We start from the raw sequence: 27,576 nt of genomic DNA, 5'->3' as shown, positions 1-27,576 counted from the left end.
TAAAATGTTGAATGCTTGCACTCTGACTGGCTCTCCAGTATTCAGCTCCAGCAATAAATTGGCAGTTTTAGCACAATGAAATTTAGCTTTTCATAATTTCACCTTGATTTTATCACTCACATATGTTACTATGTTTGGCTAGTTAACAGTAACAGATAAATTGTAGTCCTGAAAAGTGTGACATGTTGCATTTTGGGAGGACCAAAAAGGCAAGGGAGCACATGATGCGTAAAACCATGGGTAGCACTGAGAATCAGCAGCTCCATGGTGTGCATGCATATAGATTTCTTGAAGGCAACAGGACAGATAAATAAGATGATTGAGATGGCATATGGGATACTTGCCTTTATTAGTTGAGGCATTGAATATAAGAACTAGAAGATTATGGTGCAGCTGTATAGAATGTCAGTTAGGCCTCAGTTGGAGTACTGTGTACAATTCTGGCCGTCACATTATAGGAAGGATGTGATTGCATTGGAAAATATACAAAGGAGATTCATCAAAATGTTGCCTGTGCTGGAGTATTCCAGCTATGAACAGAGACCACATAGGCCATGGTTGTTTCCCTTGGAGAAGAGAAGGCTGAGAGGAGAACTGATTGGTGTGTACAGAGTTGTGAGTAGCATAGATAGAGTTGATAAGAATACACTAACTCCCTTATTAGAGGGGCCTATTTCCAGGGAAAATAGGGATTTAAGGTAAAGGTTACCTTACCTGGTAGGTGATAGGTATCTGGAGCTCACTGCCTGAAAGGATTGTAGAGATGGGAATCGTTACAACATTTAAGTGTTTAGGTGAACATTTAAAACATAATAGATTACAAAGCTATGGGCCAGGTACTGGGAAATGGGATAAGAGCAGATGACCAACACCCATTGACAAGCCATTTATTATCTTTAGACTTGACAATGCCACCCCATTGCATGGTGTAGAGTGATTGGTCAGAATCATCAACCGACATCTCCAAGGCCATCTTTACAAGCTTAAAAAGATCAAGAGCAGAAATTGCTAGAGAAACTCAACAGGTCTGCGCAGCATCTGTGGAGAGAAAGCAGAGTCAACGTTTGAGTCCAGTGACCCTTCTTCAGAACGTTGTTTTTGTTTTTGATCTTTATAGGCTTTGCCTCTTTTTTTGCTGAACACTTGCATGCAAAATGATTTAGCTTCTAGCAATTACTGCACTGCTCTTCCCACATGCTTTCCTTTTCCGTGGTGTTGTCCACACTCTGCATGCTGCTGGAAATTCTACAAATGTTTCTTCCATTTTAAATATGTTTGCAACCAACGACTGCATGTAGTTGACTGTATGTTCTATCTGTGAATTCTGAGTGTGGCCAGATGGGTCTATATGGCCTTTCCCGGGTGTGTATGTTATTACTTTGCTGCTGGATAGCATGAAGAAAGTTTCATCCTGTACATACAATTGCCTACTGTCAACTTCTCCCACACATGAGATGAAAATGTCACCACTGAATTCATAACATGCCCAAATCAACCTATTTTTCTGCTATTCTACAAGAGCACATGCCCAATTTATCTTAAGGGGTCACTTTCTTCAATGAAATGATAGAGAGCGGCATTAAATTGAAACACTGAATAGAATAGAATCTCTACAATGCAGAAAGAGACCATTCGGCCCATCGAGTCTACACTGACCCTCTGAAGATCATCCCACCCCAGACCCAGCCCTCCACCTACACCTGTGGCTCCACATTTACTATAGCTAACCCTACCTAACCTGCACATCCCTGGACACTGCAGGACAGTTATCAAAGTCCAACCACCTAGCCTGCACATCTTTGGACTGTGGGGAGGAAAACCCTTGCAGACATGGGGAGAATGTGCAAACGTCATACACAGACAGTCACCCCAGGCTAGAATCAAACCTGGGTCCTGGTGCTGTGAGACAGCAGTGCTAATCACTGTGTCACCATGCTGGTGTTTGTATAAGATCACTGCAAGAATTCTAGTCTTACCTGATAAATGCTGGATATATCCTTCCATATTATACCTGTTCTTTGAGTTCAAAAATGACTTGATTAATGCTGCATATACTTTTTTATAAACACTTAGAGTCATAGAGTCATACAATATGGAAACAGAAGATCCAAACAGTCCATGCTGAACATAATTCCAAACTAAACTAGTCCCACCTACCTGCTCTGAGCCCTTGTAGTATTATCTTTGTGGAATTCAGCATGACTGTAAAGCAGCCTGGAATCATGATAAAATAATTCTCTTTTTAATTATAAATAATTTAAAAAACAAAGAGGAAATCCCTTTAAAAATAGGTAACATTGATTTACATGCATTGTTTTAATTACGTAAGCCACTGGTGGACTACCGTGCCCAATCCATTTTGATTTGTGCATTATAAGTAAAGTATAATGCAAGTGCTTGTTTGTTTAACCCAGGAGAGTAGACTGTGAAGAACATTGAACAAAAATTTACGAAAAAAATGGAGTGTGAAACATTTTAAAGTGCATTTTTCATGCTGTCTGTTCAGTAAATGTAACACTTTAAGGTGTACATGCCATTGTTTGCGCTAATATAGCTGGTGTCTAGGAGTAGTTTTAGCTCAGTTGGCTGGATGGTTGGTTTGCAAAGCCATGTTATGCCAATGGCATGGGTTCAATTCCCATCAGTGGTTGAGGTTACTATGAAGGCCTGTCCTTCTCAATTTCTCCTCTCAACTGAATTTTGGTGGTACTCAGGGTAAATCCCCATCAGTTGTCTCTCTCTAATGACAGAGCAGCCCCATGGTTTGTTAAAACTATGGTGACACAACAATAATAGATGGTGTCTTATAAGACAGTACCATAACCTTTGGCGTTTACTAATATTGCATCATGTAGGAGATTGGTAGAAACTCTGGAGAAACAGCATAATTTTTTTTAATGTTCTGGAAAAATTAAAATTATAGAGCCATAGACCCAGTCATAGCACAGAAAAAAGCAATGTTGCCTATCAACAATGTTGCCAACTCCCTTTCAGAGCAACTTAGCTCACCTTATTTCTTTGTCTTTTCCTATAGCCCTGGATTTTCTTTCTCCTTCAGGCGCTCATGCAGTAATGTGTCAAAAGCCATTATTGAATCTGCCTCCATTTCACAGTTAGGCAGACAAAAAGGTGAACAGCTGTCAGCCATTTGACCCCTCGAGCTTGTTCTGCCTGACAAGCTATGATTTTCTTGCTTCACAAGATCTATTTACCTTTGATTTAAAAACATCTAATTTCTGAGACAGAAAAGTACACATCCCCTGAGAACAAAAGTTCTCCTTGACTCTGTCTTGAAAAGGCAACTCCTATTTATTAAACAGTGCCACATAGTTCATGCATGGAAACATCCTTTCTTCATCCACCTTGTCAAGATGCTCAGGATTCTATATACAAATTACTCACTTAGAAACTCGGCCATGCTCTTTGCATCAATGATAGGATCCATTTTGGTCCCAAATCTGCCCCATTTCTCCTTTTGCTTTTTTTATGATTCGGTTGCTTACAGAAGACTTTTGGATTCCTTTTATATTAGCTATCAGTCTCTTTTCGTACTCTGTGTCCTTTTTATTGCTTATTCCACGTTCCCTCGGAATTTTCTTTCTTGAGCCTGACATTAGTCATTCCCTTATTTTTCTCAATCACCCTGTTCTCTATGACAGTTATTATCCTGGGAACTCTGATCCAAATTGATTTTCATTCGTCAAATTGGCCCTGCTGTAATTAAGTTTATTTATGCTGGACTGCTCCTTTCTTTTTACATAGCTAATCAAAACCTTAAGATATTATGATTGCCAAAATATTCCTGTATTGACATTTGACCCATTCAACATTCCTCATTCACCAGGACAAGATCCAACAATGTCTCTTCCCTTATTAACAGAGCAACACTGATCAAGAAATTTCTCCTTCATACATCTGAAAGGAGGATATCCTCCTTATCTCTGCCTTTACTCTATTACGAGAAGCCCCCTCTTGTCACTATACTGTTGTTTTGCACCTCTGTGTTTTCCCTGCAAATCCCACTCTCTATATATTTCTCACTAGTTGTTGCCCTATTGAATGCAGCCAGTCGAACGCTACCTCAATTGTTTCTGAGTTATGACAGCTGGAATTCCCAGCTGTTGCTGCATCAGTGGATACTAGTCCACAGAACATAGGACAATTCAGTACAGCACAGGAATAGGCCCTTTGGCCCACCATGTCTGTGCTGACCATGATTCATTTCTAAACTAATTCCATCTGCCTACATTTGGACCTTATCCCTTTGTCTAATCTTCTTTCACCTGTCTCCCTCTCAACTTAAACCTATGATGCCTAATATTTGACATTTGCACCTTGGGAAAAAGACTCTGACTATCCATCCTATTCATGCTTCTCATTATTTTATATACTTTATACTTCTGTCAAGTCAGGTCTAAATGAATTTGATAGTCTCATTAAAAGTAAGTCATTTGGATAGATAGTGCTTCAAGTGGAAAGTTAGATTGATGTGATTGCAGATAAGGGAGGAGGTAAGACATTATATGACATGCTTGCTTTCCAATGCCTCATTATGCCATGAGTATATAACTACTGCTGGGTTTTGATTATTGTAACTTTGATGGTAAACCTGGGAAAAAGAACATTGTAAACAGCAAGTAAATAACTGAGAGGAGAGAAAAAACAATGAGCAGAGCTTATACAGTAGATTTTTTCACCGTTTTAAAAAAAGATCCTTCTATATTTTACACTGGTATTGATCTCATTTCCTGTTTTTAGAGTGTTTGGTAGATTTTCTTGAGGACATATTTAGAAATACACAACTGTAAAAGCCACAAGGTCTGCTTACAAATGATGGTATTCAGCTTATCTGGTTAGTGGTTGATTCAAGTATTTCCATGATACATGTGAATGGAGAGCACAATCACTTATCAAGTTAGTAGAGGGCATCTACAACAAACTTTCTTGTCATCAGTAATTAAACAAAGGATGAAATATTTAGCAGGGAATGACAACTTACAGTTTACTTGAAGATTTTAAATTACATCATCACAATAGTATGTCTGGAAATGAAAATCTTCTGCTTTATTCTCTTGTTGATTTTGTTATTGAAAACTTTTTCTAAAAATATTTGACCTGTATGTTTGTAATCATATTTACAATTCTCTTTAGGCTAGGTTAAATAAAGTTAAATTTAAAAAAAAAATCTGAAATAAACAGGCTTATAAGCATGGAGACAGAGAATCATTGCCTAAACACATTTGGAACTAATATTAAACAAATGTTTGTTTACTAATAGTAAACAGTTCTTGGTCAAATGTGACATACATAGTGTAGTTTTTTTTTATTGAGGATAGTAGCATGAAATACATGTCTCTTGATGTTGGTTCCAAGGGAATGCATAGGATAATTAAAAGAATTTCGTGATTCAAATTAGATGATGTCTGTCATCTTTAATTTGTTCAGACTGAAATGTTTAAGTAGTGCAAGAATTATATATGTTTCATTCAAATATCAATGAAATGACAGAGTTCCTCATTAGAACGAGTAGACTGCCATCTGCAAAATGATATTAAAAACTGATGTGTCACTTGAGAACCAATATCTTACCACATAACCACACAGCTAATAGATGCCAACACCCAACAGATCTTGATGTATACAATGCCTGTCGAGTTCATAAAGCTGATTCTATTATTCCACTACTGTTATATCTCTGTTAATCTTCAGTCCAATGCACTAATCAGTCTTGCATCAAAAAGTAAAGTAGGATTTTGAGAGACATAGCTTTATAAAAAAAACATACCCACGTTTCTTATCCTTGATCTAATTTGCAGTATAATTCGTGAGAACATTATTAGCCCTGTTGTTTTCAAAATAAATCAAGCATTTTTCTTCTTATTCATGAAAACATTAAGTCACTCACTGAGTTTTAGTTCCACAGGCGGCATATTTTGTCCAGTGGTCAGTTTTACGTCAGTTTCCTGACAATGGTTGCATATTTAGATTCTCTGACACTTGAAACAGACACAGCCTTCACACAGCGTTTATCCGTGTATGTTGCCTGTAGAATTGCCATACAGTAATGAATAGCAAGATCACAGTGATTATAATATTCCTCCTTTTCCAATTGAACTTTGCTGTGGAAGGACAGGTCAGCAATTGTACCAGGGACAAGATTGTCCTCAGAGGTGCTCTCTCTCTGCCAGCACTATACTCACAGAAGTGAGTTGGAAAGACCTTTTATGTGTATGGCATTATGCATGAATGGCATTATGGTTGCCATAGGCATGGTGGGCAGAAGGGCCTATTCCTCTACTGTACTGTTCTATGTTCTACATGTGAAACGCATTGAAACATACCTTGAAAGGTGTTAAATAGATACAATGCTAGCTATTTGGAACTTCCAATTATTAGGTGAAAGAATGGCCTGGAATGATTTCATTCTTTAATGCTCCTCCCATAACAAATGATGAGAAAAATGCTGTTACCTAAACATTGTTTTCCTATTATAGGAAACTTATGCTTTAACTGCAGAAAATGACAGTCTGCTTGTATACTTATTACCCAACTCACACTCCACAGAATCACAGTATTTGTTAGCAAACTGTTCACAGTTATCGCATCTTCCAATGGGTTCCTGTATTCCTGCTTAGCCAAGTTGTAACTTTGAGTTACCATCTCTACATGTTTTTATCAGTTTGTGGAGAGGTTCTTACATCTACGAACAGCAGTAAACCTGTACCGATGTTTCTTCTTGCCCCATTATACCAGAACAAATATTCCAGGATCTGTAGAAGTCCGAATGATGTATCTTTTTGACGAGAGACTTTCTACCTCCCACATTCCACAGTGGTAGCTCATGAAGTCCAGAACCTTTACTGTCTATAGTGGTGATTCTGTGACTTTAAGAGGTGTATTTTGTCTTAGTTTTGTTTGAAGAAAAGCTGAGAAAGAGGTGACAAGCGGTCTGCACAAAGCCAATACAGTAAGCAGCTTGTGAGGCTTTGGGTTTTTTTTAAAGTTGGAACATAAAAGCAGCCTGAATTAGTGGGGCCAAACTCCCATAGAACCAGGATGTTTAGTTTTAGCTTTCTGCAGTTGCAGAAGCTGGGTGTAGGAGCTCTTATTCCTCTCTATATTATAACTAAAAGCTAGTGTTCTCTTGCTGCTAGAATTACATGTGAGACAATCTATTTTACTGAATTTGCCTTTGCCATAGGTGGGTTTATAGGATGTTACTATATTGGAACAGTTAATTAGTAGTAGTAAATATATATATTGTTCTGTTAAGCATTTTGATAGAGTTACAGTTTAGCCAATTCTTTTATTTTTATTTTGTTTGTATTTTAATTATAGTGTAAAATAAAGTGTGTTTTGCTTAAAGTCGAGTAGTTTGACTAATCAAATTACATCTGGAATGCAAAGCCTTACACTTACCTTTAAAATAAATGAAATTAGGCTCTAGGCTATCTTCTTAATATATTTTGAAGCAGTTTGGTTTGGTCCATAATATTATGGACCAGATGGAACCTCTGCTCTCTGTCTGGCTGAGATATTCATTGGTTTGTAGGGAAGCCTATAACCTGAAAATGATTTCCTTTGTCGTCATGGCAACATGAAACACATTAATTTTATATCCAAATAGAAATGCTGATGTGCTCTTTGATCACAACTCCACTTCATCTCAGAAGTAAGTGGACAGTTTACAGACTAAGAATTTATACAATAGATACCCAAACAGACTTGGGAGTTCAGAGGCATGAAACTTTAAAATGTTATGAACAGATGCAGAAAATAATCAAGAAAGCTAATGAAATGCTGGTCTTAAATCTAGAGCACTGTAGTATAAGGATGCAGAAGTTATGCTACAATTATACAAAACTCTGATTAGACTTTACTTGGCATACTGTGAGCAGATCTACAAAGGATATATTAGCCTTGGAGGAAGTACAATGTAAATTTCCAAGAATGATACCTGAACCTCATTGATTAAGTTAAGAGAAGAGATTGTTTTCTCTAAGAGTTTAGAAAGTTAAGGGAGTGATCTGATCAAAGTCTTCAAGATATTAACAGGAGAAAAAACAGGGTAGATAAAGATAAACTATTTCTACCGGTTAGGGATTCTAGAACTAGGGGGCATAGAGAATTATGGCTGGATCATTCAGGGAGACGTTAGGAAGCTCTTCTATACACAAAGGGCGGTAGATGCTTGGAACCGTCTTCCACAAGTGGTAGCAGATGTCAGATCAGTTGTTAATTTTAAATCTGAGATAGGTAAATTCTGTTAAGCAAAAGTATTTGTCCGTCCAAGACAAAACAGAGAGAAAAGAGGATTGGTGGCGATGCACTTCCTCAAACAACTCTTAACCAGTACTACATAATGGTAGAGGTGGCAAATGCCACAAGGTACCAGCAGTGGTCATCTGGCAAAATATCACAGGTGGGAGCATGAGGTGGTTATGTATTGGCATTGATGAGATGTGGAGAATGGGTAAAGGGTGAGGGAAATTTGTTGATATTATTCTTCTTACACCTATGACAACTTGTAAGGCGCTGGGGTGGACCATTTCAAATAGCCCCCTTCTGTATCCATCAGCCCCTGTGGCTTCTTTTAAACTCTTTCCTAAAGGCTGCAACCACAACTCCCATGAAGACTATGCTACCTAGACTGAAAATCTGAATTTCTGAAGCAATCTTTTCTCTGGATTGGATTTGTTAACTGGAAACTGTCCTGACAGTGCACTCCAGACGGAGAAGAAAGAATAGAGAACCTTCCACAGTGCTACCAAATGCATAGTATCTGGCATTGTGCAATGGGATAGGATTACTTAATGACGTTGCAGTAAAGTGCCACAAGGTATCTCTGACCATAATGTGATCGAATTTTACATTTGGGTTTGAGTGAAAGAAGAACGGGTCCAAGCCTAATATTTAATACATAAATAAGTGCAGTTATGAAGGCATGAATGCAGAGTTAGCGACAGTGAACTGACAAGTTAGAATATTTAAGAATACACAGAATAGATACATTCCAAGAGAGAGAGACATTCAAGAGGAGGACCCACAATCCATGGTTAACTTCAAAAAAAGTATCAAACTTAAAGAAAAAGCATATAGTTACAAAAAAGATATGTGTCAGTTTAGAAGATTGTTCAAAATATAAAAGACAGCAAAGGATAACTTCAAAAAGGAAAGAATAGAGTATGAGATAAACCTATCTAGAAATATAAAAATAGATAGTAAGAGTTTCTGTACATATTTTAAAAGGGCAAGGGTTAACAATTTGAACATTGGCCCATAGAAAGTGAGTCTGGGGAATTAATAGTAGAAAAAAAAGGCAATGACAGATGACTTGAATAGATATTTCGCATTAGTCTTCTCTGTAGAAGATATTAAAAAACAACTGTAAATCAGAAAATAGAAGTGAGGGAGTAACTCAAGAAAATAACAATCACAAGGGAAATGGTACTGAACAAAATTTTTAACAATGGGCTGACATGTCCCCAGACCCTGGAGGACTTCATTTACGATATTAAAAAAATGTGGTTCATTAAACACTTGAATCATTGGCTTTAATTTTTTGAAGTTTCTTAGATTGGAGGAATGTCTCATTTAATAGTGAATGTAAGTCCTTTATTCAAAGAAAAGAAGACAGCAAACAGGAAACAATAGGCCAGTTAGCTTAATGTTTATCATAGGGAAGATGGTATTAATGAGATTTTAGCAGAACCTTTGGATAAGTCCAAGGTTTCAGACAGAATTAATATTGCTTAAATGTGATCTCTCTTCCGGAAAACAATCTATTGGATTTCTTTGAGGAGGTATATGAGCTGTGGTTAAAGGGAATGTACTATACTTAAATTTGTAGAAGATATTTGATAAAGTATCACATTGAAAGTTACTGCAGAAAATGGTGCAGGGGGTAATGTATTGGCTTAGGTAGAATTTAGCTATTTAACAAGAAATTGAAAGTATATCTGAATGGGTTATTTTTTCATTGGCACCGTGTAATGACTGGTGTGCCACAGAGATGACTGCAGGGGCCTCAACTTTTTACAATTCATATAGGTGACTTGGATTAAGAGGAGAAAGGTTAAATTTCTTAATGACAGTAAGATAAATAGGAAACTAAGTTGTGAAGAGGATGTAAAGAAGCTAAAAAGGTGATAGATAGGTTAAGCAAATAGGCAATGGTACATCGAATATAATGTCGGAAAATGTGAAATTGTCCATTCTGGCATGAAGAATAAAAAGCTTGAGGTCTAAATGATGAGAGATTGCAGTGCTTTGAGATGCTTTGAGATGCAGAAGTATCTGATGTCTTTGTGCACGAATCAGAAGAGGTTAGCAAACAGGTACTGCAGTTCATTTAGAATATTATCATTTATTGTGAGGGAAATTAAATGCAAGGGTAGGGAGATTATTTTGCAGTTCTGCAAAGATATCTGGAATACTGTGTAAAGTATTGGTCCCCTTACGTAAGGAAGTAAATACATTGCAAACTATTTGAGATGGTTTTCCAGACTAATATCTGGAATGGGTGTGTTGCCTTTGGAGGAAAGGTTGGATAGGTTGGGCTTGTAGTCATTAAAGTTTCGAAGTGTAAAAGATAACCTGATTGAGATATAAAATATTCTGAGAGGTCTTGGCAGGGTGGATGCAGAAAGGATGTTTCCTCCTGTGGAACAATATGGAATTAGGAATCATAGTTTAAAGTAAGGGGTCACCAATTTGAGGCAGAGATAATGATAAGTCTTTCTCATGGACTGTTGTGAAGTTTTGGAATTTCTCTTCATCAAAAATCTGTGGAAACAACATAGAGGTAAATAGTTTACTGGTAAGCATGTGGTAAAAGGTTAAAGGAGCTAGGCTGGAACGTAAAGTAATCATGATGGTTCATGATCTTATTGAATGGCAGAGCAGGTATGAGGACCAAATGGCTTACCCCTGACCCTAATTCATAAAAGTTCACAATTCTGAGTTAAGAGTCGGAAACTTTGGAAGGGTTCCAACTTACTTACCTAAATAGTTACACAGGAAGAGAGATTAAAACCTGCTCTAACTCCTGAATTAATCAGATCAAATTGATACCTCCATAAGACACCCAGTCTGACACCTTCATCCCTGATATTCAATTCAACCTTATCTTGGAAACCCAACACCTCCGTCCCTCCTGTCTAATCTCCCTCCTCCTGATACCTGACCCCCTCCTCACTGCCAGAACCCCAACCCCAGGACCTAGTCCTTCAACACTTGGTCTAACTCTCCTTTTCTGGTACTCGATTGCCCTGTAAAACCGCTGGCTTATCACCCTGCCCCCGTCATCCAGCTAGCACCGTATCCCCTTACTCACTTGATACTATACCCTTTACCTACCTGCCATAATATCCTGTCACTTTTCTGCCACCAAGCCCCTTGTATACCTTCCACCCAATCTGTCACCTGCCTACCTGCTACCATACTCATCCATCGACTTACTTTGCGTGCTTATTTTCTCCCTTTAGCTGGTCAAAGTGGCGTTGAACCTTTAAACCCTGCATTATGGCAGTTTACTGCTGAAGAAAGACCAATGGTTTCGTCTCCAACATTGATCCTATGCTGCACTGGAAGACTCTGAGATCAGGCCTGATCTGCATTTTTCAAGAGGCCTGAACTTCAGGCTGGAAGTGCAGAGCTCTGCAGCATCATAAGTAAAAAAGAGCAGAGTGGCAATCTAACTGTCTTTCCCAATTATCAGAAGATTTGTTCCTAATTACCTACCACTGTTCACAACTAGCTTTGCAGGTTTGGAAAACTTAGTTCTGATCTATTGATTGTAGGATTACATAATTCTGTCTCACATGCTGCTTCAACTGTTTGGCATTCAAGTATTCCTATGTTGTAGCTTCATCATGTTGATAACAGGATGGTATTAAAGTGAACTTCATATTAAAGTTCGCTTTAATACCAACCTGGTATCAACATGATATCTCCTGGTGGAGATTGTAACCAAAACTAATTGAATTGAATTTTCAGAACTGTGTTTGTTTTTAAAATTCTAGGCCACTATAAGGACAATATCAAGGTTGCTATTAAAATGCTGAAAGAAGGTAGCATGTCTCCTGAGGCATTCTTGGCAGAAGCCAATCTAATGAAGACACTTCGACACGACAAGCTGGTGCAGCTGTATGCCGTTGTAACGAAAGAGCCCATCTACATAGTGACAGAATACATGGCAAAAGGTACAGTGAAGATACTGCTGCGTGTTTTCCAATGCAATTGCAACTGTGGAAGCATTTTATCCTAAATAAAGCTACCATTTATTTGTATTAACTATGATTTTCTTGATCTATAAACTATTGATTAATTAACATGTTTATTTTATGCACAGGTTTGTAGCTGTATATCATTGTAAATTGGAATTAGATAAGTTGTATGCTATTTCTGTCATTTTGCACAAAACTGTAGAAATGGGGTGGGAGTTTATACGGGACTGTTTAGGAGCCAAATATTGGCGCAAGATACAGAGCATGTGCCCTGAGAGGCTTGAAATTGTGCCTCAAGCCTCATTTTTTTAACCTGTTCAGAGATATTATTACACACCTTTGGAGCAGGTGGGCCTTAAACTCAGGTCTCCTAGTCCAGGGGTATGGACACTACCACTGTGCCACAAAAGGGCCCTCTCAAGCTTTATTGACGATATCTGGGTGAGCTGTTGGTACCTGTCACACCTCCACAGCGAATTTGATCATTTGCTGTTGATAAATTTGGGGGAATTTTCCTCACTAGCAAAAAGAAAGATGGGGATGATCAACATTACTATTCAGCCAGTGAAGCACCTCAGGTTGAAACCAGTTTCAGGAAGCAGATTTACCATTTACAAATGTAAAGGAATTGGCACCTGTGATAGGTAGCTGACAGGTGTAACAGACAAGTGGCTTGACCCAATAGCTGGTCAACTATTTTTCAGGCATCCCACTGGGTGGGCTTTTTCCCCTAGAATTGGCCTTTGTTGTGCATGATTTCTGCCAATAAAGTGGGTTCAATGAAGTCCAAATTTTGCTGCAATTTATTTGACAATGAATTTGAGGTCTACCATGTGTACTCCGATTTTTGGTTACTTGCCAATATAGAACTTTCTACCTGAGAAAAATAGAAGGTAGTTTAGTATGTGGAGTATGTCATTGATCCAATGGCATTCTCTTCCTCGATTGTCAATAACGTTGACTATAATGTGATTTGAATGTGTGACTTATTCTGCTGTAGGTAGCTTGCTTGACTTCTTAAAGACTGATGAAGGAAGTAAGATTCAACTAGCAAAGTTAATTGACATGACTGCGCAGGTAGGGGAATTATGTTTTTACTACTGTTTCACTTTGTTCCATCGTTGTCACCAGGACTGTGGCGAAGTGGGTGGCTCAAACTGCCTAACCTATTTTCTGTGCTTTCTTTGTAAACAGTGTGAACCTGAAATTTAACACTCAATGTCTGGTTAATAGCAATGGACAAGAGTGTTGAGGAAGAGATATGGCAGCAACTATGATGTAATGATACATCAAAGAAGGATGCTATTAGCTCATGGCATCTTTGCCAGTTCCTGATAGAGCTACTTCATTAATTCCTCTCCTTAGTTCTTTCACCAGAGCCCTTTGAGTTTTCATATCTCCCTATAAATTTCACAAGAAGCAGTTGTCATTGGAAATATCTTCACTGGGAATTCTGCTGATGAACTGCATTGAGTTAGGTGAAAAGCCCAAATAGATTTATTAACACAAGTGATGACTGTTCTTTTCTATGAATGCAATAATGCTTGGTCGTCAATGGCTAGAGTTACTAAATGGAATGTAGGGCACCAGTTTAAAAAGTTAGATAATATATGAAAGAAGAAAGTGCATGTTGAGGAATCCATCTCCATTCAGGGAACCTGTTGTAAAATTGGCTGAGATACAGAAATGTCGGATCCTGGGCTGCTCGCTTTAGGGTCAAGGTCTGACCTGTTTGCTTTAAAAGTATTTTTAAACAATCTATCTTTTGCTTAAGTAAATTTATCATTCGACCTTAGGAATACCTTACCTTGTAAAAACTGAATAACATGATTCATCATGGACTCATTTTATTGTATGTGCCCAACTACAGAAAGGAAGTACCTCTGGAAGATTTATTTTTTTAAAATCTCTGACTCAGACGATGGTCTCTTCCATAGCCAGAAATTTGTACACTGGAAAAAGCAGCACCTCTGGCCTTCTCCTGTATAGTTTGCCCACATGGCTTGCAGCACCTGAAGTTCTGAGAGTCTGTAGTTAATAATTTGTTTGAAGAGGATATTAGAAGGTCTTTTCATAAGTGTACTTGGTCAGTGCAGCAAAGGTATAAATGTTGGTTTAAGGTTAAATGTTGAGCACCTGATATGTCTTTTTTACCTAATATCGGTAGGATTAACAAAGTAATATTTATTGTTCATTATGATCCTACCTTTGAGCTGATAAAGAAATAATAGGATAAATGTTGTGAGACTGTCATCGAACTGACTGGTAAAAGTACCAATTCTGATCTGTAATATAAGAAAATAAAAAGTTGAATCTTAACAAAGGAGATGCCCACATTATCAAGCAAATTGTTTTGATTATCAAGTTGTATGTATTCAGTGAGTACCAGAACTGGACTGTGCAATAACTGTTTCTGTTAGCAGGCTGCCCATTGAATTGGGCTTCAGGGTTGTTAATGCTCCTGGACCAGGCCTCCAAATTTATTACAATTTGGTGGGAATCAGGAACTTTTAAAAAAGTTGACAAAGTGTGAGATCCTAAGTACTTACCAAGAGAATAAAGTTACAAGATTCCACTGTTTTGATCAAACAACTATACACTTTACTACGCAAAGGTAGAATATTCACACAATATACATATATAACTTATATTCTAACATTGTAAATTAACATGAGGCAAATATGGTAAGATACCAGGCACTCATCTAAATAGGACCAAATTGTCATTAAAATTCCATTCCTGACTTCTTCCATAATCATGATATCCTTCACATTTTCAAAGGTTTGCTCTAATTCCAATTAACAAAGCCATCAGTCTGATAACATTTCAGTTTTCATAGTGAATTCAATAAAAGTCTCATTGTGTTTCATCCTTATTGTTGTAAAACTTTATTTAGTAAACTTCAGGAATAAGCTTCTAAGTGTTAAGTACCACATTTCTAACTGTTTCATATTCTGAGGATTATTTTTCTAAAAGACTTGAATAAACATTCATTGCCTTACCAATCAGGATGTTTTGTAGCACAAGAGTTCATGAGTCCCTTATTCAGGTCAATTTTTTTTGACCAATTTTCTGAAAAGAGGGAAAATATCTCTCTGAAGAAGGATTCAGGACACTGGGCTCAAAACAGATGCTGCCAGATCTGTTGAGTTTCTCCAGCAATCTCTGTTGTTATTGTTGAAGATACTTCTTGACCCTTTCCTTAATACATTTAGGAACTAAATTAAGATTTATTTATGTTAATTTTAAAAATGGGACAAGACTCCCTTTCAGCACTAAACTTTATCGTATTCATGTTTCCTGATTTCTTTCTCACTTTGAAGTTTCCTTTCTCTTATCATTTTCCTCCCAAGTCAACGTCTGTCTGGAGTTCAAGTTCAAACATTTTGGCTTTTTCAAGCTCAATTTTTCTCACTTCTGTTTCCTTTTCTACCTCATCTGCAACTCCATTCTGGCTAACTCAAGCTGTATTTACCTTGGGTTAATCTCTTTTTCTTTCAATCCCAGATGCTGCGCTATTAACTCAACTATATATGTTTTCTTAGACCCTGCTTTTAATTCTAACTCCAGATTTCTTGCTAATGATTAGCACAACCTTGGTTAAGTTTTGCAAATCACTGGAGGATAAATCTTTCCTCTCCAGAAAAGCCATAGCAGCAGACAGAGTCATTTTGGTGTTCAATATGTACAGCAACATTCACCATGAAAATGTTCTCAGCTTTAAGCATAGCAAGACCCAACACTCATATTTAGCTGTGGATATCAACTCCCAGAAGAGCCCCAAAGTATATTACAATCTATCTCTTTTTGTAAAGTTGATAAAATATGAGATGCCAGATACTTACTAACAGATTAAAGCCACAAGATTCATTGGGTTTGGACAATCCACAATAAACCTTCATGTGCAAAGTTAAAACACAATCTGGAATATAAAAATCATATTCTAACATAGAGTTGTGGAGTTATACAGCATGGAAAGAGACCTTTTGGTCCAACTTGTCCTCACTGATGAGATATCCTAAACTGATCTAATCTCGTTTGCTTGCATTTGGCCCTTATAGCCTCTAAATCTTTCCTATTCATGTACGCATTCAGATGCATTTTAAATGTTGTAATTGTACCAGCCTGCGCCACCTCCTCTGGTAGCTCATTCCTTACACACACTATTCTTGGCGTGAGAACGGTACCCTTCTCTCACCTTAAACCTATGCCATTTAGTTTTGGATTCCCTACCCTGGGAAAAATATCTTGGTTATTCACCATATCCATGCCTCTCATGAGTTTATAAATGTCTGTAAGGTCAACCGCCAGCCTCAGGCGCTCTAGGAAAAAAGACCCTCAGCCTCTCCCTATAGCTCAAACAATCCAATTCTGGCAACATCCTTGTAAATCTTTTCTGCGCTGTCTTAAGTTTAACAACATCATTCCTATAGAATGCAGTATTCTAAAAGTGGCCTCACCAATGTCCTGTATAGCCGCAACATAATGTCCCACCTCCTACACACAGTGTTCTAACCAATGGAGGCAAGCATGCCAAATGTCTTCTTCACCACCCTGTCTACCTGTGACTCCACTTGCAAGGAACTATGCATCTGCACCCATCTAAAATTAACTTGAGACAGATTTGGGTAACAAATAACAATAAAACACCCATAGAGCACATCAAATGGCAAATTCAATCAAGAATCAAATTTCTGAGCAATCCCTGGATGTTATTGACAAGGTTCTTCATAGTACTCTGGTTAGTAAGGTTAGAACATATGGGATCTGGGGGAGTTAGCCAATTGGGTACAAAATTAGCTTGAAGGTAGGAGTTAGAAGGTGGTGATAGAGGGTTGCTTTTTGGACTTAAGGCCTGTGACCAGTAGTGTGCCACAGGATTGGTGCTGTGTCCTCTGCTTTTCATCATTTATATAAATGATTTGGATGTGAATAAAGGAGGCATGGTTAGTAAGTTTGAAGATAACACAAAATAGATGGTGTAGTGGACAGTGAAGAAGATTTTCTCAGAATACAATGGGCCTTGATCAGAAGGGCCAATGGGCCGAGGATTGGCAGATGGAGTTTAATTTAGATAAATGTGAGGTGTTGCATTTTGCTAAGGCAAACCAGGGAAGGATTTATACAGTTAATGGTAGTGCCCTGGGGAGTGTTACTGAACAAAGAGGGTGCAGGTACACAGTTCCTTGAAAGTGGAGACACAGGTAAACAGGGTGGTGAAGGTGTTTGGCACGTTTGCCTTCATTGGTAAGAACATTGAGTACAGGAGTTGAGATCTCATTTTGCACCTGTACAGGGCACTGGAATACCTTTGGAATACTGCGTACAATTCTGGTCACCCTTCTATAGGAAGGATGTTGTTAAACTTGAGAGGATGCAGAAAAGAATTACAAGGATGTTGCCAGGATTGCAGAGTTCGAGTTATAGGCAGAGGCTGAATAGATTGGGACATTTTTCCCTAGAGTGTCGGAGGTTGAAGGGTGAACTTAGAGGTTTATAGAATCATGAGAAGCATGGATATGGTGAATAACCAAGGTCTTTTTCCAAGGGTTAAGCAGTCCAAAATTAGGGGGCATAGATTCAAGGTGAAAGGGGAAAGCCTTAAAAAGAACTTTTTCACACAGAGGCTGGTGTATAAATGGAATGAGCTTTCAGAGGAAGAGATGGAGTCTGGTACAATTACAACATTTAAAAGGCATCTGGATGGGTGTATGAATTAAAAGGGTTTAGACAGATATAGGCCAAATGTTGGCAAATGGGACTAGATTATATTGGGAAGTCTGGTCGGCATGGCTGAATTAGACTGAAGGTCTGTTTCTGTGCTGTATGACATGGTAGTTTTCAAATCTCATCAAAATTTCATAAGAGATCACAATTCTTCTGATGATCTGCCCTTGAGCCTCCTTTAAGAGCTGCATGGATTGCCATAATGACGGCTAAAGTTGTGATTGATCACCCTCCTACCCTGGGAGTATACTTCACTGGATTCTGGGAACTGGGACTCTAGTACTTATTCACTGCCGCAAAGCTAACTTTTCATTGTTGGTAGCTTTACCAAGCAGGCCCTGCTCCTTCCTTTTCCCTGAGTTCTAATCTTGTTCAGTTGCATCAAGTTGTTTTTAAAACTCTTTTGTGAGTCCTAGGAGCACAGAGCTTCACAATTATTCTTGGAATTCATCCCTGAGTCGCAACACAGAACCAGTGTAGTTCAGTTGTTTGTTCAGCATTCCAGCTAAATGACAACACTGCTTAACATGGAGTCTGTCTGTCTGTCTCTCTTTCATACATTACTAACTACCTTTAACCATTGAATTGCTCTTTAGTGACCTTTGAACTGTTGTAAGTGATCCATTGATAACCTTGCAACAAGTTGGGCAGCACAGTGGCTCATGGTTAGCACTGTTGCCTAGCTGGGTTCGATCCCAGCCTTTGGTGACTGCTTGAGTGGAGTTTGTATGTTCTCCCTGTGTCTGTGTGGGTGCTCCAGTTTCCTCCCACAGTCCAAAGATGTGCAAGTTAGGTGGATTGGCTAAGCTAAATTGTCCTGTAGTATCTAGGCAATGCAGGCTAGGTGGATTAGCCATGGGAAATGCAGGGATAGGGTGGGAGTGTTGTGTCTGGGTGGGATGTTCCCCAGTGGGTTGGTGCAGACCTGATAAGCCAAATGGCCTCTTTCTACACTATAGGGATTCTAGAAAGTCCTGCCCTTGATCCTAGGCAATATTGAATGTAGCTAATAACAATCGAATGCAGTCCCCCTTGGAATTTTCTGTTCCCTGAACATTGCAATTTCCACTTGCTAGCTCACAAAATATAAATTGCATAAAACAAAATGGTTTTCATCACAATCTACATTGAAATGAATCTTTTTATTAGCATGATCTTTGCATTAAATGTGTGTACAGAATTTACTTAGTGGGAAGCACGCTATTAAATTTCACTTCATGAAGTGAATCTTAATCCCCCACAGTGGTTGGGTTTAGGTCATGTAAGATAATAGTTTTAAAATTTAAAACCATTCTCCTGAGTGCCTGGAGGCAAGACAATTGGCAGGTTGCTTGCCCGCTCCTGGGAACTGTGTTAAATATTTAACAATTCCAATGAGGCTGGCAGCCTCTGAATTAACTGGTTTTGTAGGCTTCTTGGAAACCTGGCTGCTGAAGGTAGCCAAAGACAGCATCAGGCAGAAGCTCAATGTTTTTGGGCAGTTATTGGTGGTACAGGAAGTAGACTTACTTCCCCATTGGTCTCCAGTTCCTTCCCCTCATCCCCCACTTCTCAGACCTCTGGGTTCACTCAATTTCTGACATAAGGGATTAAACTTCCTATCTGCCCTGGGGTTAGGATCAGACCTCCTAATTCCCACCAACCCTCAGTAAGTAGCAGCAGGTTTCCTTCATGGTCCTGCCTGTCACTGTTGCACTCTTCCCTTGAACCTGGAAGCCAGGTTGAGTTCAAACAGGAAACTATTAAAGTACCGTGGTTTCTCAAATTCTGAAATAAAAGCGATAAAAAATATCCTGGAAGCACACAGAATAGTCAAGTGGTGTCTATCGAAAAACTGCAGGCAAATTTACATTTTCTGCGCTATCTGTTAAATAGAATGAATTGGAAAACCGATCTGGGGACTAATAATGGGTTACACGTGGTGGTTTAGGAGAAAGTAAATCGTGGTTTAGTGCTAGATCTATCATCTCACTAAACCCACTATATAATCAATGTGAGAGTGGATGGCTTGATATGGTCCGAAGATGATAAACTGAGGTTGATGTCACAAAATGGATAGGCTTGTTGGGCCTAATAGTCTCTAAGGAACAGGACCCCAAGATCATTTCCTATTTGTGATTGGTGATTGGTGATTTCCTGCTTCCCAGGTGTAAGGCATTCATAAGATTTTCAAGGTTGTGTCTTTTAACAATCCATGTAGTCACAATTCTGTGTAATTTGAGCACAATATTTTCTTTTAGCCCAATATATTTAGTTTAATCACATATGTAAGACGTTTGAGGTGTTTTGAGTTTCTGGGAGTGAAGAGTAGGTTGAGAGTCAGTTCAAATCAGTACACTACGACAGCTGTTAGTAGTCGAAAGAAGATGGGAGTGAGAGACAAACATCCTCGGTTGTAGTGAATGACTGATTTAAACAAGCTAACATTATGTGAGAAAGTAATGAAAGAATATTATCATAATTCTCCTTGAATTGATTAAAAAGGGTAGTTTCAATGTACACTATCACAATTATTCAATGTACTGCTCTATATAAAAAGTTAATCTACCTATATTTTACAACGTTGCTAAAATTAGATGTCTGCTCTCAGTGAGATAAGTTACAGATTTAGGAAATGGTGGTCTGTCAGAAAAGGCTGCTTCTGTTGCTGCTTTATTATGGCTTCCTATCAATTGTGAGATCAGCAGAGGAAATGAATTCATCACTTCCATTTTCTACTGTGATAAGCATATTTTTTTAAAAAATGCCTTGAGGAGAAGAAATCAAATAATACAGACATCTGTCTGTTTAAGATTTGGGGAATAATTTGCACAAGTTTTATAGAGTGCCAGAGTTCTCAGTGTTGACACTCCAAAATGTGGAGCACCATTGTACTCATCAAATTGATTGCTGTGGCAACAGCAAAGCTCCTTGACACAGGATGAGTTTTTAACAATCTATCATAAGCTATTGTGGATTTTGAATTTAAGTAAGGAATAATGTTCCTTTTGCTGTAAATAACAGCAGTCACAGCAATGTTCTGGAAGAGGTTGAAAAACAGTAACTACTTCAGTGAGCTTTAAGACAATTTTACGAAGATTTTTTTTAAAAAACAGTATCCCTTATGTAAGCATCACAGCAGTAAGTTTTCAAATGGCAAAATGTCACAAGCAGCAATAAAATGACTGACCAATTAAATTGTTTTTTTGTGGTCTTGAAATGTGCTGAACATGAGGAAAAGCTGTTTATGCCAGTGCAGGAGGATTTCTGCTTGACACGATAGACAAATCTTAGCTTCCAGGCTGAATTAAACTCTTTGTAATCTTGGTTCCCTATTTCAATGCCCAAGTTGAATTTCCAATTCCTTATTTTCTCCATCAGAAAAATTGCCTACTTTGTCCTTTTGTAATGCTCCCTGTTCCTGCCTTCATTTTAGCCTGTTTTTCTCTGAAATCCTGATCCATGCCTTGGTCAATTCAGATTGAAGTATTTTCACTGATGAATTGGCAAATGGCCTGACTTTCTGAGGAAGGGTCACAGAACCTGAAATGTTAACTCTGATCTTTTCTTCACAGATGCTGCCAGACCTGCTGAGCTTTTCTAGCAACTTCTGTGTTTGTTCAACAGACAATAAAACATATTCACATAAATATGAGGCAGACTTGATAAGGGAGCTTAAGGTAAAGGAACCTTTAGGGGGCACTGATCATAAAATAATAGAATTTACTCTGCAATTTGAGAGGGAGAAGATAGAATCAGAGGTAATGGTACTACAGCTGATAAAGGCAACTGCAGAGGTATAAGGGAAGAACTGGGCAGAATTGACTGGAAGAGGAGCCGAGCAGAAAGACAGTGGAACAGCAATGGCAGGAGTTTCTGGGAGTAATTCAGGAGACGCAGCAAAAATTCATCCCTAGGAAAAAGAAGCTGGTACAGGGAGGATGAGGCAACCATGGCTGACTAAGGAAGCCGGGGATAGCATGAAAGCAAAATAGAAAACATATAATGTGGTGAAGGGCAGTGGGAAACCAGAGGACTGGGAAGCTTACAAAGACCAACAGAAGGCAACAAAAAAGAAATAAGGAGGGAGAAGATTAAATATGATGGTGAGCTAGCTAGTAATATAAATGAAGACTGTAAGAGTTTCTTTAGATATATAAAGGGCAAAAGAGAGGCAAAAGTGGACATTGGACCACTGGAAAATGACGATGGCAAGATAGTAGTGGGGAAACAAGGAAATGGCTGAGGAACTGAATAATTACTTCGTGTCAGTCTTCACGGTGGAAGACACAAGTAATATCCCAAAAATTCAATAGAGTCAGGGGACGAACTGAGTAGGGTGGCCATCACCAAGGAACAGGTGCTAGTAAAATTGATTGGCCTGAAGGTGGACAAATCACCTGGACCAGGTGGACTACACCCCAGAGTTCTAAAGGAGATAGCTGAAGAGATAGTGGAAGCGTTAGTGGTGATCTCTCAGGAATTGCTATAGTCAAGGAGGGTCCCAGAGGACTGGAAAATTGCTAACGGAACACCGCTGTTTAAAAAGAGAGTAAGGCAAAAGACGGAAAATTACAGGCCGATTAGCCTAACCTCGGTTGTGGGTAAGATTTTGGAGTCCATTGTAAAGGATGAGGTTTCTGAATATTTGGAAGTGTATAGTAAAATAGGGCAAAGTCAGCATGCTTTCATCTAGGGGAGGTCATGGTTGACAAATCTGCTAGAATCCTTTGAGGAAGTAACAAACAGGGTAGACCAAGGAGAGCCAATAGATGTTATCTACCTGGACTTCAAGAAGGCCTTTGATAAGATGCCTCACAAGAGGCTGCTGAGTAAGATAAGGGCCCAGGGTGTTAGAGGCAAAGTGCTAGCATGGATAGAAGATTGGCTGTCTGCCAGAAATCAGAGTGTGGGGATAAAGAGGTGTTTCTCAGGATGGCAGCCGGTGACAAGTGGTGTTTCGCAAGGGTCAGTGTTGGGATCACAACCTTTCACTTTATACATTAATGATCTAGATGAAGGAACTGTTGGCATTCTGGCTAAGTTTGCAGACAATACAATGATAGGTGGAGCGACAGGTAGTATTAGGAGTTGGGGATGCTGCAGAAGGATTTGGACAGGTTAGCAGAGTGGGCAAAGAAGTGGCAGATGGACTACAACGTGGGAAAGTGTGAGGTAATGCACTTTGGTAAGAAGAATAAAAGCATGGACTATTTTCTAAATGGGGAGAAAATTCAGAAGTCTGAAGTGCGAAGAGACTTGGGAGTTCTAGTCCAGGATTCTCTTGAGGTAAACTTGCAGGTTGAGTCAGTAGTCAGGAAGGCACATGCAATGTTGGCACTTATTTTGAGAGGACTTGAATATAAAAGCAAGGATGTACTACTGAGGCTTTATAAGGCTCTGGCCAGGCCACAATTGGAGTATTGTGTGCAGTTTTGGGCCCCATATCTCAGGAAGGATATACTGGCCCTGGAGCGGGTTCAGAGGAGGTTCATGAGAATGGTCCCAGGAATGGAAAGCTTAACATATGAGGAATGTTTGAGGACTCTGGGACTATCTTCAATGGAATTTAGAAGGATGAGGGGGGATCTAATTGAAACTTACAGAATACTGAATGGCCTGGACAGAGTGGATGTTGGGAAGATGCTTCCATTGGTAGGAGAGTCTAGGACCTGAGGGCACAGCCTTAGAGTAAAGGGAAGACCTTTTAGAAGGGAGATAAGGAGAAACTTCTTCAGCCAGAGAGTGATGAATCTATGGAATTCACTGCCACAGAAGGCTGTGGAGGCCAGGTCATTGAGTACATTTAATACTGAGATAGATAGGTTCTTGATTTTATCAATGGGATCAAGGGTTACGGGGAGAAAGCAGGAGATTGGGTATGAGGAACTTATCAGCCATGATTGAATGGCGGAGCAGACCCGATGGGCCGAATGGCCTAATTTCTGCTCCTATGCCTTATGTTCTTAAATAAATTCCCCAGCTGTCAGCCCATTTCTGCCTCTGTCACCTCCTGGAATTTTCACTCTGTCTGTCTGTCTTGTGCATTCTCCCACTGTTCATGTCACCGACTAATTGTTAGCAGCATTGCCTACAGTTCCCACAGATGCACTGCCTGGCACTCTCTCCTTAAACTCTACTTTATCTTTTCAAATCAAACTTGTCCTTGGAGGACTTCTTTAAAATTCACTTTTTTTTTCTCACTTCTGTAAAATATAGTTCTTTAGCTCATTGGCTTTTCCAATGTAATACCCCATCGGATTGCTGAGTGGAGCCCAGGCGTTTGTGCCACAGGATGAAAAGTTTTTTTTTAAACATGATACTATAGGATTGAAAAGTCAATAGGAAACAACTTCATAGGTCTCTGAATGCTGGAATAACTATGCAATAACTGTGCTTACATCCTCTTATTGCAAAGTTGCAGGAAAGGTGTGGTGTTGGTCCCAGTTCTTAGAATATCCTACAATTGAATAGGCCATGAATGAAGTTCCAGCAGTATGTACAGCAACAGATTTATTGGGAATCATGTGTGAAGAGGAAATACTTGTGGCCAAGGCCATAGTACATTTAAAAACCAAAAGAATTGCAGATGCTGTAAATCAGGAACAAAACAGAAGTTGCTGGAAAAGCTCAGCATGCCAGCATCTGTGAAGAAAAATCAGAGTTAAACTTTCAGGTCTGGTGGCCCTTCCTGAGTTCTGAGAGCTTTTCCAGCAACTTCTGTTTTTGTGGCCATAGTACATCAGTTCCTTTTTATTCTTCTGTGGGATGTGAGTATTCTAATCTGGCACAAATTAAACACCAAACAGGCCTATACCTTTAAAACAATTGCATGACACCACAATATATGAAGTGTGCATAATGCATAGTAAGATCAGTAAACACAAAGCCCAGAATGTGTGCTAGTCTGTGATGTCAAAACCATGTAAATAGTTAGTCTTGGAAATAAACTTCAAGACAGCTGTCATATAAGGACCTGGCTCTTTCTGATATTTGTTATGTGGGTTGACATTTATAAAATGACTATGTTCACCTGTGAGCATTGCTGGCAAGGCTAGCATTTATTAACTATCCCTCATTGCCCTTAAGATGACCGAGGTGAGTTGCCTTCTTAACAACTGTAGTTCATGTGATGAAGGCACCCCCATAGAGCTGTTCGGAAGGGAATTTTGGTACACTTGGAATGGTACAATACATTGAGATTCATCAGAAAATATGGTTATAATATTGTGCTGGAATGCTGAGGCATAGTGACAGCTGTAAACAGTAGGTAAGTCAAGTCATGGCACACAAAAATCTTGTTGAAGAAGCTGAGCAAGATTCCTTGTGATTTAGAGCAAGAAGTATCATGACATTGAATAAGTCTGCACAGCACTATATTTGGAAAGAAGTGATCCAAGTAACAGGAGTTTGAGTACATTATAATTTTCTGAAGTACGTATCATTTTTATATTATTGAAGACTTGAGAAATTCATCTAAAATTGTTTGTGGAAAACTACCTTTGTTATATTTACCCTGAATTCATACACATGCTGTAGAAGTAAGCTTCGACCAGGTTTGTGGGTGTGGGGAGGCTTTGTGTTCCATTTAGTTTGGTCAACATGGTGGATTGGATTTTACAGAACCAGAGTGTGAATTGGATGGTTTAATTCACTGGTATATTTGGTTTGCAGTGAAGGGATTTGGATGGGTATGACAGCATGTGAGATTGAAAGGAGATTATCCTAAGTCTGGCAGTACATCAAGAAAAGCATTGAGAACAAGTGATTTTAAGAATTGATATTTCATTCATTATCAATTTTTAAATACTGAAATGTCAATTTTTCAGATTGCAGAGGGGATGGCATACATTGAAAAGAAAAATTACATCCACAGGGACCTGCGAGCTGCCAATATTCTAGTATCAGATACTTTGATCTGTAAAATTGCAGACTTTGGTCTTGCAAGGCTTATAGATAATGAATACACAGCGCGAGAAGGTAAGGCTTTGTTTTGGATTCACATTTTCAATGGGATATATGTTCCTAGGCCTTTGAATGAATAGAACGCTCATGATATACTTGGCATCCCTTCTGTTTTCCCCATTTCTGAAATCCCTATTATTCTATTTTCCTCAGTAACTTTACTTCTTGTTAACTCTACTTCCCCATTGTCATTTTTCACTGCTGCTCTGGGCTATTGATATATCAAAGAATTTTGTATGGATGATGGATTGTTTAGAGTTTAAGCTGAAGTTTATGTAACTGTGTCTATATTAATCCTACTCAAGATCTTACCTGTACTAGGAAATTTTGGAAGAAAAACAGCACTTCAAGTGTTTCAGCTTATCAGATGCCCACACACTGTCTAGTTGATGTTTCCTTCTAATAAAATGAAAAACATTTTTCAATGAGAGGATGGTTGCTATTTATTTTTATTAAATACAAAAACTCCTTGTGCTTCAGTGGGCCAATTTATTTTCTGGTGTCTAACTGAGCCATTCAGACCAGGAACATCCCAGTGTCTCTGGCTTATGCTTATTAATATTCCTAGATTTGTAGATGCAATGTACACATTATGGAGGGGATATTTTCTCAAACTTGTTTGATATCCAGTTACTTTCACTTAAAGGACAAACTTTGGAACAGCTGGTTCAATAGTTACCAACACTTGCTCCTGAGTCCTGAGCATGATGTGGAACTAATAAGTCAAAAGCTTCAGGAAAGTAAAGGTGAAACTTTGTGGCAAGAAAAATAATTTTTACATTTTTTTATTTTCTTTTTGTCATAGGTGCCAAATTCCCAATCAAATGGACAGCACCAGAGGCTATTAATTATGGCACGTTTACAATTAAGTCTGACGTCTGGTCCTTTGGAATACTTTTAACAGAGATTGTAACATATGGAAGAGTGCCATATCCAGGTAGTGTAGAAATTGCACTGGACATCTGGATTTTTAGAGGCTTAATGTAGGATTCTTTTTACATTTAAATGATAACAGTGACAGCATGCATTCAGTCTGTACAAGTATTACTGAGTAGCTCAATACCAATCCTAATGACACTTATTAAATAGGTGACTTAATGCTGGCAATGTCACATTAACCCCAGTTAGAGCTTAAACTGCACTTTTAAAAACAATTGCATATCTTGATACGTTGCTCAATATCTAGATGGAGCTCTATGATTCTGACAGGCCATGGTTTGAAGTGTGTGAATGAATGTATAAAGACTTCTTGTATAAAGCTCTGGCTTCCTCAGAAATATGGAATGCTATAGTCCACATGCAAATATGCAGTACATGATTCAACAAATAACTGGCTATACATGTAATTTTACAGCTCAGGGGAGACCTTTAACTCATCATAACCAGTGATAACTGTGTCTAACATTTCTCTACTTGGTCTCATTTCCACATCCTTTTCCAAATTCCTTTCTTTTTCCATTTCAAGTATTCATCTTGTTTCTTAAGGGAGTTTATATGGATTTGCTTTTCACAGGAATTTTTCACAGTGCATCTAATGTCCTAATAAGCTACTGTACATGTATATTAAAAAAATAAACTTCCACAATCACCTAGAGATAGTAAGAACTGCCGATGCTGGAGTCAGAGATAACACAGTGTGGAGCTGGAGGAACACAGCAGGCCAGGCAGCATCAGAGGA

At 38.7% G+C, this 27,576-nt stretch overlaps 1 protein-coding gene across 1 annotated transcript in view; it reads left to right on the top strand.

The window, feature by feature from the left end:
• Positions 1-26,885, top strand: part of si:ch73-340m8.2 (tyrosine-protein kinase Blk) — a 67,766-nt gene extending 40,881 nt beyond the window's left edge. Inside the window, exons 9-12 of the mRNA XM_048597055.1 lie at positions 12,024-12,203; positions 13,228-13,304; positions 25,763-25,913; positions 26,704-26,885. Coding sequence (XP_048453012.1) covers positions 12,024-12,203; positions 13,228-13,304; positions 25,763-25,913; positions 26,704-26,885 — 590 coding nt within the window. The remainder of the gene's footprint in view (positions 1-12,023; positions 12,204-13,227; positions 13,305-25,762; positions 25,914-26,703) is intronic.
• Positions 26,886-27,576: the final 691 nt, after the last annotated feature.

The sequence above is a fragment of the Rhincodon typus genome, chromosome 5 (genome assembly GCF_021869965.1).
Source record: "Rhincodon typus isolate 14 chromosome 5, sRhiTyp1.1, whole genome shotgun sequence".
NCBI classification, from domain to species: Eukaryota; Metazoa; Chordata; class Chondrichthyes; order Orectolobiformes; family Rhincodontidae; genus Rhincodon; species Rhincodon typus.
Note: the sequence above shows the minus strand (reverse complement) of the source record. Positions and strands in the feature narration are given on the sequence as shown.